This window comes from Emydura macquarii, unplaced genomic scaffold (genome assembly GCF_026122565.2).
Source record: "Emydura macquarii macquarii isolate MOO-44397 ecotype Brisbane River unplaced genomic scaffold, CSIRO-AGI_Emac_v2 contig_1045, whole genome shotgun sequence".
Lineage (NCBI taxonomy): Eukaryota > Metazoa > Chordata > Testudines > Chelidae > Emydura > Emydura macquarii.
The window spans coordinates 12,084,770-12,098,722 of record NW_027131182.1 but is presented as its reverse complement, the minus strand read 5'-3'; the positions used below and the strand labels follow the sequence as shown (position 1 = coordinate 12,098,722).

At 43.5% G+C, this 13,953-nt stretch overlaps 1 protein-coding gene across 1 annotated transcript in view; it reads left to right on the top strand.

The window, feature by feature from the left end:
• ADAMTS12 (ADAM metallopeptidase with thrombospondin type 1 motif 12) overlaps window positions 1-13,953 on the top strand; it is a 244,510-nt gene that overhangs the window by 219,046 nt on the left and 11,511 nt on the right. Inside the window, exon 21 of the mRNA XM_067545490.1 lies at window positions 3,082-3,252. Within this exon, the coding sequence (XP_067401591.1) occupies window positions 3,082-3,252 (171 nt within the window). The remainder of the gene's footprint in view (window positions 1-3,081; window positions 3,253-13,953) is intronic.

Below are 13,953 nucleotides of genomic sequence, written 5' to 3'. Positions count from 1 at the left end.
AATGTCCATCAAAGTCAGGGGAGTAGTTTAAAGTGGATGTAGGAATAGGCCCTGGAATACCTGTAACCTTGTGTCACAGAGTGCAAACCTAGGATGCAGCCTGAGTGCTGTGGAACCGCTGAGCACCCTTATCTTTTCACCCAACATGAAAGCAGGGGGAGCCACACACCCAACTGAGTTACCTGGAATGCTCTTCCTCAATAAACATGGGCACCAGCACTAGCCAGTTCACCCCAGCTCTCCAAGCCTAACCCTATGGGAATACACCATCTTGCACTGAACAGAAGTCTGTACAATGCAAGCTTATTAATTAGTCCGCTTCCCCCTCAATGAGGAGAAGGCATACACTAGTTTTTGTTAAGCTAAGATACTCTGAACATTTCAACCAAGACACACTGTTTTAGGTGAAATTATAAAACAGATTTATTAACTACAGAAATATAGATTTTAAGCGATTATAAGTGGTAAGTGTAAAGAGACCAGAAGCAGTTACCAAAGAAATAAAAATAAATCCGCTGTCTAAATTCTATAATGCTGAACAGGATTTATATTAGCAATATCTCACCCTTTCTAATGTCACAAGCAGGCTTATAGCTCCTTATTTCACAGGTACCATCTGCCTTGGTGAAGTCTTCAGTGATGGGGGTTGGGAGAGTGGATCCTCCTTAATGGGACATTAGCACATCTAGCCACTTCATTGTTATACCTGAAAAGCTGGTTTCTCGGTGTTTCCCAGCCCACAACAAGTTCTAGTAGCATATCCAATAATATTTTATAACTTCTCATACAATGATAGCACATACAATTCACCAGGATATTACTGTTTCCCAGATCAAAACCTTTAAAATAATACCTCACAAAGCATGTTTTGTACAGAACATATCATAATTATATGACAGTAGTGAATATGGGGTTTTGAGTGTTACCGTTAGACACACACCTTGCTGCCTGAGCTTCAGAGAAATCATTGCCTTATTTCAAGAACTGAAGGAAAATGTAGCTGGGACAATGGTTATCCATTGTTTTTATAGAGTCATAGCTTGTCCCCATTATACACATTGTCCCTTGTCAGGTTACATATGACTCTTAAAGGAAATATGCACATAAAAATGATTGGGATGTATCCCTTTTTGCTGTTTTAAGATGTGTGACGAGGGCCTGAAAGGTTTTGGTGGTGTTTTATAAGTTCATTATTTTATGTTTCAGGTCACTTAAAAAATGGCACTGTAACTTCCATGCCATTCCCTAAACCCCTAACAATATGTTGAATCACAATATGCAATAATACCAATTTAACAAAAGAGAAGAAAGCCAGTTCCCAAACTCTTTCTCTTGGTTCCATTCTGTAGGAAATGTCATTGCCATTGGAGCAAGGATAGGTCCATGGGCAGGAAGTTCTCCTGAAAGATTGAATCCCTGTTGTTAATGCAATGTGAAAATTGTATCATATCAGTGAGCACCTTAACTGATAAGTGATTTGTGTATGAAATTCAGCCAGTGCAGAAGCCTATATAAGGCCTATACACCACTTAGTGTTACTAGAGTAGTGGTTCCCAAACTGCGAAACGTGCCCCTGAGCAACACTGGGGGAGCGCGAGGTAGGGCCTGGGCCAGCCCCACATGGGGTGGGAAGGGAGTGCCACCCATCTTCGCTCCGCCCCCAGCCCAGCTCCATTCTTAAGAGCCCTGCAAATCTGCAGATATCCACAGACCATCTTTGCAAATCGCAGATCAGATGCAAATACAAATTTTGTATCTGCGCAGGGCTCTACTCATTCCATCTCTGTCCCCAGGCCAGCTCTGTCTCTAGCTTCAGCTTCTCCCCCAGCCTCAGGTCAGCCCCCAGCTCTGCCTTCAGCCCAAGCTCCTCTGCTGAGTCAACTGTGCAGTAATGGAGGGGAAGCATGGACAGATTCCGTAACTGGTAAGAGGGGGGTGTGGCAGGAAAAGTTTGGGCACCACCATATTAGAGCCTTTGTAATAAGTTTAAGTACTGCAGAGGCCTACCAAGCCCTCTCTGCAGGGGTGAATTTCACCCTTTCTTTTCTCTGTAAATGTCATTACTTCTGCAACACGTGAATGATGTTTTATCACAGAAAGCAATTAAAAATCAAAGCTAATGATAAAGTACTGTAAGCAAGAGACATTTTAGGGATTATAAGTCTAGTTATATGACTAATTTGAAGTAAAAATCTTTTTGTAATAAAACTTCCTGCCATATTAGCCAGTCTGTTATTTTCCTGGAATCTATTGCTACAAGCCAAATTACTCTCTCATATATAAAATATGTTTTGAGGATTTTATTTGTTTGTTATGTGAATTTTTAATAGTGGCAGTTATTGTTCTCATTACTCATTGTTGTCATTATTATTATTACAAACATTTATAAAGCACCCATCACAGTAATATTGCTGCAGTCCACTGCAGGGCAGTATAAAGGAGACTAGATTAAATCAGTTGTTTTTTAAAGGTGTATGCTTCGTTGTTTTGGGACTTGATCCTCCAAGTTGCTAGGAGTTTAATATAAGGTACCAGATGCATTCAATGCCCACTGAGGGAACACAAGAATGCAGAGCAGTGGTCCATCCTGCCTCCAGCATACCAGTGTTACCAGATGATTCAGAGGGCCGTAAAATCCCCACAATGCTCTTGTTTTTCATTACATGATGGTGGGAATTTCCTTTAAACTCTGAATGATGATTGGCTATATTTCTTATTTGACACACAAAGCCGTTTGGAATCTATAGTATGTTTAATTGTGGGGGATTTTTTTATTATGCGTTATTACTATGATATTTTTTGGAACAAGTTGTCAGGACTTCCTAATTAAAAAGGCATTTGTATTATTGGTAGATGTTCCAAACATTCCAGTGATGGGAGGGAAATAATTTTGGCACATTCAAATCTACTGTGATTAGAAACAATTTTTCATCCTCATGATATATTGCTCCTAAGAAGAACAGGAAATTCCAGTCACATTTAAATGAAGCAAACATTTGCATTGATCCCCCTGAATGTAGAAATGTTAGCCTGTCAGAAAACTGTGGTTTAAAGATGTGCTTCTTTCTGTTCTATGTACAGTGCTCTACAAACTGTGGTGGTGGTTTCAAGACCCGTGATGTTCATTGTATTGATCGTGATAAGCGAGTTCTACGGCCTTTTCACTGCCAATTATTAAAACATAAACCACAACTGAGCATTAGCTGTAATACAGAGCCCTGCTTGGAATGGCGTGTGGAGCCCTGGAATGAGGTATTAGCCTATAAAACAAACAATTAGGGTGAGCCATTAACTGTCAATTACTAACATGACTATTATGGCTCATCTTATTATGTGAATTTACTCTCAAAGGAAGAAATGCAGCTATTACTAATCACAGGATCTGCAGCTCCTGTTTATGATCTCAGACTACTTATAATAAATATAAATAACATCTGAGACACGCATAAGTCTGCATACAATATACAGCCAGGTCCTGTAAGGGTATGTCTGCACTGCATAGTAAACCCTGGCTCAGATTCAGGTTTAAACACAAGTCCCCCGGCCAACCACACCCAAGGCCTTCTGACACACAGCAGAAACCTCTCAGGATGCAGGCCTGTGGATTCATCTAGGGTAGTGGGCCTGAGCCCATGTTCCACTGTGGCACTGGTCCAAACCCACTCACTTTACAACCTGAATGTAGGGGAAGTTCAGGTCACCAAGCTCATGTTTGGAGAGTCTGCCAATGTTATCCCATAATTCTCTAGACGTGTGATCCAGCCCCTCTACACCAAAACTTCTCTACCTAAATTATACCACCCCCCCTTGGCTTGAAGTAGTAATAACAAACATCAAATACATGGTTTCCATCAGCAGCACCCCTACAATAAAAATTGTTCCAGCATCCTTGACTTCCTACTCTGTTCCCAGGAATGGGAAGCAACCTCCTGGTTCAAATACAGCAGTTTGGCATTTAAACCTTCCTTTCCACATGGACTGCTCAACTGTAAACACAGTGTTAGCTTGTGTTAGTTGTGCCATTCACTAAGAAGAAGCCCCACATCCAGCGTGCTTCTAGCTGGCCAGAGGAACACAACGGGATTTGGGTAAATCTGTGTGGGGAGAGCATGATCAATGACTTCTGGAAGAGCACAAGAAATGAGCAGATGTACGCAAGACTCTCTAAGGCAGTGTTTCTTAACCTGGAGTTTTAGAGGGGTCGCAAGTGCAGAGCTGGTATTGGGGGTGGCAAGAAAGGTAATTGCCTGGAGCCACAGGGGCGCCATGAAACTAAGTTACATGCCTCAGCCCCGTGGGGGTGGGACTCAGGCTTCAGGGGTACAGTAGTTTGGAAAGGTTAAGAACCACTGCTAAGGGTATGTCTACATTGCACACTTAGCCTCGGTCTGTGGAACTGGGTTTGGGGGCTCAGTTTTTCCAAGCCCATGCTTGAGTGTCCACACTGCGTGGTAACCTGGGTTCACCATTGCTGGATTCGGGTCTCACAGCCATGCCAATGAGTGCATGCTGCACTGCAAAGACTTTCTGTCTCAGGTTTGTGGTTTGACCTGCATCCACACTGCAAAATGATTAGGCTTGGCCCTCAGTCATAGCAGGACTCTGGCTATGACCCACCCCATAGCAGGTTCCTAGGACCAGGGTCCAGAGTACTTGTTCACCCAAATCAGACTGATTTTTGTGTGTCTGGAAATGGGGCTTGGGTTCAAACACGAGTCAGAGCCCAGGTTTGGTGTGCAGTATAGACATACCCTGACTGGCTGGTAGTATTGGAGATCCAGCAGGTCAACAATCAATGCTGGGAGCAATTCTCTCAACACTGCCTAATGAGACAAGGATGAGAACCACACCTCAGAGAGCTCTCTGTCTACTTGTTTTCTGAGAGGAGTGTGAATAGGTGCTGGGAATCATGCCAAATACACAGCCCCCACTGGTTCATGCCGATCTCCTGAGTGGGAATGGCAGGTTTATAACCCCAGAAGCAGAGGCAGCACCAGAGGAGAACTCGCAACTACCAGATCAAAACCCCAAAGAAATAGTGTTGCTGAGGCCATTCTCAGATCAGACTATGCCGCCAGAGCAGCTACATCACATCCTGGGTCCATATTCAGAGGATCTGTCTGGGGACTGCCCTGGGGAGCAGCCCACGGTTGACGCAGCAGCACAACAAGCTCTGGAGCTGGAAGCTGGTATGTTTCAGCTGCTGTTTTTTGTTATTAATATTAAGAATGGAAGGGACTTCAGGATTACTCTCTATAAAATTCTTTATTTCAAGCAGGGCATAGTAGTGTGCACCCATTGAGGACATAAACCGCATAATTTCTTTAGCTCCCCACCTCCTCAACACCATGTGGGATTCAAAATGGATCACAGGAAATGGAGAAAAAAAATTAAACAAGCAATTAGCAATAATATTTTACTAGGTGCATGCTTACTGTTAAAACAATGGGCTGGGGTGTGAAACTTATGGAGCTTGCATTTCTTTTCCTGTAGGTACAGCACAGCTTATAACTCAACCACATCGAACCATCTCCCTTGCAGAAGTGTCCTGGGCTGCCTGTATTGTTAGCCCAAATGGTAGCTGAGGATGTATTTAGCACACGGCTACCTGTATTATGACTCCAAATGGGAGTGGTGGACGTACTTGTTCCCAGACTGCCAGTCTGGTCAGTGCAGGAATGCAGGATGCTTGTAAAGAAACTATATATAAAGAGTCTCCATTGTAAATCAGTATCTGAGCAATTTTTTTCCATGAATTTTCACCCATTTCTGGCTGGTGATGCATGCGAACTTCCCACAGAGTAGGAATTCCAGACGGTTAAATTCAGGAGGGTCCCCTTTGCAGTTCATGAGCCCTCTCCACTTGTAGATATGATGATCATTCATCAGATGCTAAAAAAATCACCTTCCCCTAGCACTTCAGCCACTTTGTCTCATGATTTGTTATTGACAAATCCATGTTGACTGTTACTTATAACCTTATTATCTTTTAGGTGCTTATACATTGATTGTTTGATTATTTGCTTCTTATCTTTTCTGGTATCAAAGTTAAGCTGACTGGTCTATAATTCCCTGGCTCGTCCTTATTCCCCTTATTATAGATCGGTAATATATTTGTCCTTTTCTATTCCTCTAGGGTCTCTCTCTCATCCTCCATGATATTTGCTAATGGCTCAGTGATTCTTCAATAGTTCTTGTATTATTCTAGAATGGATTTCATCAGGCACTGTCAACTTGAAGACATCTAACTTGCCTAAATAATTCTTAACTTGTTCTTCACTAGTCTAGCCTCAGATCCTACCACATTTACACTGATGTTCACTATGTTAGCTGTCTGATCACTGCTAACCTTTTTGGTGAAAACCGAAACAAAAAAGGCATTTAACATTTCGGCCATTGCTATGTTTTCTGTCATTCTTTCCCTCCTCGTTGAGTAATGAGCCTACTCTGTCCTTGGGTCTTTCTCTTACTTCTAATGTATTTGTAAAATGTTTTCTTGTTACCCTTTATGTCCTAGCTAGTTTAATCTCATTTTGTGCCTTGGCCTTTCTAATTTTGTCTCCGCATGCCTGTGTTGTTTTTTATATTAATCCTTCGTAATTTGACTTAGTTTTCACTTTTTGTGTGACTCTTTTTTGATTTTAGGTAATTGAAGATCTCCTGGTTAAGCCATGGTGATATCTTACAACACTTTGTATCTTTCCTTCTCATTGAGATAATTTGCTTTTGTGCCCTTAATAATGTCACCTTAAAAAACTGCCAACTCTCCTGAACTCTTTTCCCTTAGACTTGTTTCCCATGAGATTTTAACTACCAATTCTCTGAGTTTGTTGAAGTCTGCCATCTTGAAGTCCATTGTCTTTATTCTGCTCTTTTCCCTCCTACCATTCCCTAGAATCACAAGCGCTATCATTTCATGATCACTTTCACCCACCTTCAGTCTTCCACTTTCAAATTCTCAACCAGTTCCTACCTATTTGTCAGAATCAAATCTAAAACAGCCTCTCCCCAGTTGCTTTCTCCACCTTCTGTAATAAAATGTTGTCTCCAGTGCAGTCCAAAACTTGTTGGATAATCTGTGCCCTGCTGTGTTGTTTTCCCAACAAACATCTGGGTAGTTGAAGTCCCCCATCAGCACCAAGTCCTGTGCTTTGTATCAGTTTGTTAGTAGTTTTAAAAAAGCCTCATCCACCTCTTCTTCCTAGTTAGGTGATCTACAGTAGACACCTACCATGACCTCCCCCTTGTTTTTGTCCTTTGTATCTTTACCCAGAAACTTTCAACAGGTCTATCTCTGACGTCTGTCTCAACCTTAGTGCAAGTGTATATATGTGTGATATACAAGGCATCACCTTCTCACTTTTTTCCCTTGCCGGTCCTTCGTGAACAAGATATATCTGTCTATATCAATATTCCAGTCATGTGAATTATCCCATCAAGTTCTGTGATGCCAATTATTTCATAATTGTGATTATTCATGAGCATTTCTAGTTCTTCCTCTTTATTCCCCATACTTACATTAATATACAGACATCTAAGACATTCATTAGATTTCTCCTCTGTATTCCCTTTGTTTCTTCTGTTTCTCTGCTATGATTGCCCATATTCGCCCCAGACCTCCATCCAGGTCTCCATGTTCTGGGCTTACCTTTGGGATTTTGTCTCCTGACACCATCAATCTTAGTTTAAAGCCACCTCACTAGGTTAGACAATCTGTATCCAAAGATACTCTTCCCCTTCTTTCATATGTGGACCCCATTTCTTCTCAGAAGATCTTCTTCTCAGAACATCATCCCATTGTTGAGGAAGCTGAAATCCTCCTGGTGGTGCCATTCATGCAGCTATGCATTCACCTCCAGGATGTGTCTCTCTGCCTGGGCCTACTTCAACGAGAACACAACCTGTACCCCAAACTCCTTTGCCTTCACTCCCACACGCTGTAGTCACTTCTGATCTATGCAGGGTCATATCTTGCTGTATCATTAGTGCCCATTTGGATGAGCAGGATGTAGTAGTCATCAGAGGGCAAGATGATCCTCAGCAATAATCTGCACTGTCCCGGATGTGGGCCCCTGGCAGGCAGCATACCTTCCGGGATGTTAGGTCAGGTCAGCAGAGGGATGCCTCCCTCCCCCTTAGAAGGAAGTCATGTCATCAAGTACCACCACCCTTTTTTCTTCTTGGCAGTGATACATGGCTTCTCCTCCTCCACCTTTGGGGGAGATTCCTCATCCCTTGTTGCCAGGGCATCTCACTGTTTTTTTTAAATCTCTATAGATAGTGTTTTGGGAGCAGGGGTGGAATGGTAGAAATAGCCAGCAGCCAGCTTCCTCCCTGTTAAGGAGCCATTTCCTCCTCCCCGATGGTGCTACTGCAGTCCTCTTCAGCTGGATTGCTTCGTCAGTCTTGGAGGTCTCCATATACAAGTTTTCAGCTAATCCCTCGTGTGTTTAGATGCTCCTCAGCCTAGCCACCTCCTCCTGTAGCTCTCCCACCTGCTTCCTGAGAGATTCTACCAGTAGGCACCTCTCACACTGGATGGTCTCCCCAGCCTGGCTTTCTATAACTAGAAAATGCAGGCCACAGACTCTGCAAATCCACATCAGGACCTGGGTAGAGGCATCCATGATTGGGTTCTCTGTCTGGACACAGTACAGGTGGAGAAACTAGAAGCAGCGTTGGCACTGGCAATGCAAATTTTCTGAACCATGTCGGTTTTATTTTTTCCCTCCTACAAACTCCCTCTCAGACGCCCCTGTTCGCTAGGTCCCCTTTGTCACTTAATGTTTGTTTTTTAAGGCCTTCACTCCTAGGTCAACACAGGGAAGGGTGATCAAGAATCGAAGGACAGGAGGCTAGGGCCTTGCTAGTGCACATTCAGCTAGCAGCTAGCAGGCTTCTGGCCTCCACTCAGACACAATCCCCAGGCACACAATCCCCAACAGGTCACACTGTAAACTTTAAACAAGCCAAAAGAAAAACTAGACAGACAAACAAGATGACTCACTCCAAGAATTAGCGTTTGCTCCTTCTTCAGCAGAGGATCTTCCTTTCTCCCTCTCATACTACTATGTGCTGCCCCCTATTTACTAGCTGCCTTTCTCACTCCACTCAGGCACCTCCAAGACATCAATGACCTCCAGAGCGTGACCTCACTGAAAGGTTTGTGAAGTCATAGATAGCAACAGGGCTGTTCATAGGAACCACCCACTTGGGGAAAAAATTGTGGGGATTTATAAATTATTTTAATTGACTTGGGTATGTGCATTTTACCAATATGTGTGTAGGCTTGAAGCATAGCTTGCAGGAATTTCTGAACAGGGTGGTGAACTGTGTGTGAATAAAATAAAATTGAATGATAAAAATTATCCTCCTTTGACCTAGAAGGGATGGGGTCTCTGAAAAAGGATAGAAATCTCTCCCCCGCACCGTAGCCCCCTGCCCCTAATGATCAGACAATCTGCTGTTTTGATTTCCTGGGCAGGTATTTCCACCGCTGGTGGACAGAAACAAGGAACCAGGACCCTCAGGGAGCAGACTGTCAACCACCATGAGAGTTAGAAGAGAGTGAGGGGTGAAATGATGCAGGACATTTTGACCAAGTCTGATGGACAATTTGGTCATCAGAGAGAGAAGAAAGACAGGAGGCTAGAAAGAGAGGGAGCCCAGCATGAGAAGAGATTGGCAGTGCAGTTCCTGGTGCATGACTGGAGATATAGGCTGGTTTACGCCTAAAACTTCGATCCACCTAGCTACTTCACTCAGTGCTGTGAAAAATGTCACGCCCTGTGCTACGTAGTTAGGTTGACCTAATGCCCACTGTAGAGGCTGCTAGGACAATGGAAGAATTCTTCCATCAGTCTACCTACCGCCTCTCAAAAAGGATACAACAACAGAAGAATGCCTTCCCTTGCTGAAGTAAGTGTCTACACTACAGGACTAGAGTGGCATAGTTGCAGCTGTGCTGCTGTAGCACTTGTAGTGTAGACCTACCCCAAGAGAGGAGGACAGAGCACAGCAAAAGGAGCTTTTTAGGAGGTTGCTCATTCTCATGGCCACCAGGCTGAAGGCTTCTGCATCTGTTTCAGTTCCATATACTGAGTCCCCTCCACACTACTATATCCTGCAGCCTATGTAGGCTTTGGACAGTTCTAGGGTTGGCTGGTCCGTGGTTCAAGCAATGAGCACCACATGGGCCAGTCATTTGTACCCTGTACATTCCTCCATGTTTGTTCAACCCTGGCCCCCACATGTGAAATACACCAGAAGAGCCAAAGAACAGAAACACTGGGGTGGGGACATAGTTACAGAAACAGTGAAACTGTGATGATGGCAACCTATATAGTTTGGCCATTTTCACACTTTTGTTCACTGGAGTTCTTAAATGCACTGTTTTTGTTTATGTCTTCATGCTAGCTGGTCTGCCTGTCAGGTTTTTACATTATTGTTTACAGGTATGTTTAAAATAAAGTGTACAAGTTGCCTGGCCCATGTGGATCCTGCGCCCCTAATGACAGGTGCACTTTCTGGTTGTGTGTATCATTCCAGAAATCCATCAGTGTCTTGAGGCCACTCCTGGTGTCATGGCTCACCTTTGCTCTCACAGACATTGTGACATGTTGATGCTATTGACAGCGTTGGCATTGAAAGGGTTCTGAAGCAGTGCCATCTGGATTTCATCTGCCAACACACATTCCATCCCCATCCCACAGCTACTGAGCATTTAGTTGAACTTTCATGTGCCAAGCCCTCTGAAATCAGAGTATGGTTTCCTAAGCCATGGAAGAAGGGGGTACACAGAGTAATCCCAATCTCTGGAAAACCCTGGCATCATGCACTTTGTCAGTATATCCATGAACCAACCTCTGTGGTCAGCCAGGGCCTGTGTAATGATGGAGTAGAACCCTTTGCAGTTTATGTAACTCATGTGCCTCTTGCAGAGAACCATGAGAGTCCCATGAATAGCCCTCAGCACAGTTTGGAAAGCCCATTCTCTTAAATATGACAGTTATTTCAGGACATTGTTTATGCCCACTACCTTTGGGTAAACCTCAGTCCTGATCACCTCACAAACCTCCGCCATCACCACAACTCCCACAGTTGACTTTCAAACTGGTGAGCCATAGACGTGTAGTGTTGGGGGTAGCCAGCTTCTGGATGGCTACAGAGACCTGTATCCAGACCGGCATAGCCTTCCCCTTGCGTGTGTCCTGATGCTGGAGGCCTGGGGCAAGCTGCTCACAAAGCTCCAGGAACCTTTCCTTCTTCCTGTGAAAGTTCTGGGCCCACTGCTAGGCATCCTAGGTCTGCATCCTAGGTGATCCCACCCAGCTGTGCTTGTGGCCCTCTCGAGAAGTAACGGTCTACCTCCAGGGAATATGCAGCTATGGCAACTGGCATGAAGAGCATCAACTGGGTTGCGGCTGCCATGTCAGTACCCCACTCTGATAGGTGGCTATGACTGACAATAGCCTGTAATATCCTGAACAAACCTTATGATATAAAGATAAACTTTACTGAATTAAGTTAGACCTTACTGAATTAGGGTTAACACCTTTGGGGTACATTGTATTAAAAATGAAATTGTGTATGTGCTATTCTGGAGCTGTATGTACCGTCTCTAGTAGGGAAAGGGGATGCTAATGAACTTCCTCTGTTATCAGTCATTGAATCCCCCTGGAGAGATGCATATACTAGTTCAAGTGGGATGCTCCAAAGTCCAGAAGACAAAGGAAAAGACTTTTGGATAAAAAGCCTGTGATTTGGCTGATTTAGGGCCTTCTTCCTGATCCATCAAATGGACAGGATCCCTAGTCCATGGAGGGACCCAATCCTTAAGGGAGTATTGGAAGGACTTGGACCACTAAGGCCTCATAAGATGGTGTGCTTGTTCTGAGCTGAAGAACTTGTAACCACAACCTAGGATGAGGTATTAAAAGACTGCACTTGCCTGAGCCCGTGTGAGAGATGGGATGAATTCTGGTGAGCTTATCAGCATGTGCGTGGGCTCTTTCATGGTTTTTAATTTGTTTTCTCTGTAATGCTTTGTATCTTAAAAATAAAGTTAGCTTGCTTAGAAAGAGCTATGTGGTAATTTATATCTGTAGCAATTACACCGTTGTTCGTCTCTGAAGAGAAAGCAAGCAGGTGTCCGAGGATAATCTGATTGAGATGGGAAGGCACAGTGAAGGCAAGGAAACTGTCCAGCCTCGGAATACCCCTGTCAGAAGGGAGAGAGATGTACATCTCCATTCAAGAGAGGCAACAGCTGGGGAGCTGGAAGCCAAGAGTGGATGCCCTTGCTGCCACTGAAGAGAAATACAAGTGCAGTTGCCTTCGACAGTGCTTTTGATAGGACAAATACTGTCACCAAAATGTCCACTAGTATCTCACATATGCTCTGCCTGATTCCCAAAACAGCAGTGAAAGCACAAGCAGGAAAAGGTCTTACACCAGTGTTGGATCCATGTTGCTAACTCTAGTTGCAAGAGCCTACTGACCCCCAAAATGGCACAGCTGGATGTGTTGGTGGGCTAAGAGCACTTCTGGTCAAATGATATGACAGACACGTTCTCCACCAATACATCATGACCAAGCAAACCTTAGAGCAGCTACAGCTAGCAAGACTGCCAAGAGCCCTGGGACACACCCCTAGAAGCTACAGCATCTGACTTGGGTCTGTGTAGTGTGGTATGGACACATTGGCACAGATATGAAGCTCACAGAGCACTGCAGTGTGAACACTCAGGAATGAGCATGGAAATAACAGGTGTGCAGGCATGGGTCACACAAGACCTGCATTTACTGTGCAATGCAGAATACCATACATTTCCATACTCTGATGCAGAGCTTCTTCTGCCTCAGAAGGGTTTGTTTTAGTACCATAGTGGACCAGGAAATTACCAGGTACCATATTGGGCCAGTTTGTTACCTCCTGCTGCAATTCGGTGTTGTCTTCCTGCTACAACCAGTTTAAAATTTTCCTTCAAGCTTTAAAGCTAGAATTTTCAAACATTCTTATGGGGCTTACTTGCCAAAATTCCATGAAATTCAATGAGACAAGGTGGATGAGGTGTAATATCTTTTATTGGATCAACTTCTGTCGGAGAAAGAGACACGCTTTCGAGCTTACACTCTTTGAAAGCTTGTCTCTTTCACCAACGGAAGTTGCTCCAATAAAAAACATTACCTCATCTACCTTGTCTCTCTAATATCCTGGGATTAACATAGCTACACTAACATTGCAAACAACATTGAAATTCAATGGAGGAGACTACCTAACTTGCTTAGGGTCTCTTGAAAATCCCAGCCTAAAATAAGAGATGGGCTGCACAGGTTTGGTTTTAGCTTTGTAAAAATCTCATTTGCTGGACTTCAGTTTTGTTCAATTTTATTTATACCATCAAAATTGTATGTTCTGTGTTGTTTTGGGGGAAGGAAGGGTTGGCCAAAAGTTTTCAACATTGGCTTATCTAATATGTCTACTAAAACCTTTTGTTCATCCATGGCTTTTCTTTTCATGCTGAGGATATTGCGATACATCATTCCAAACTGTGATTTAAAGATCAAATTCTGATATCAGACCTGCAAGTTGGTCCTCAGATCTGATATTCTGCTTCCCCTGTAAGGAGAGAGCAGCTCCATTTATAGAAAGCAGACCATCAGATACAGGAAATTTCATGTAAGTCCAAGAACAAAATTTTAGCTTTAATATTTTTGGCCTCTTATATTCCCAGCTGCATATTAAGCCTTTGGCACATTTCAAGATGCCCCCAAACACAACCATGATCATTTTTTAAAGCAGATTTGGAAAAAGTTTTAAAAATAACCTCAGTCCATGTTTCTATCTGGTGCTTGTTTGTTGCCATTTTGTAGCTGATGTTTAGTATGTGCTGTGTGGATTTTCAGTATTCCCAAGCAGCTTTGTAAAAGTGAGCGGTTGCATCTTGTAAA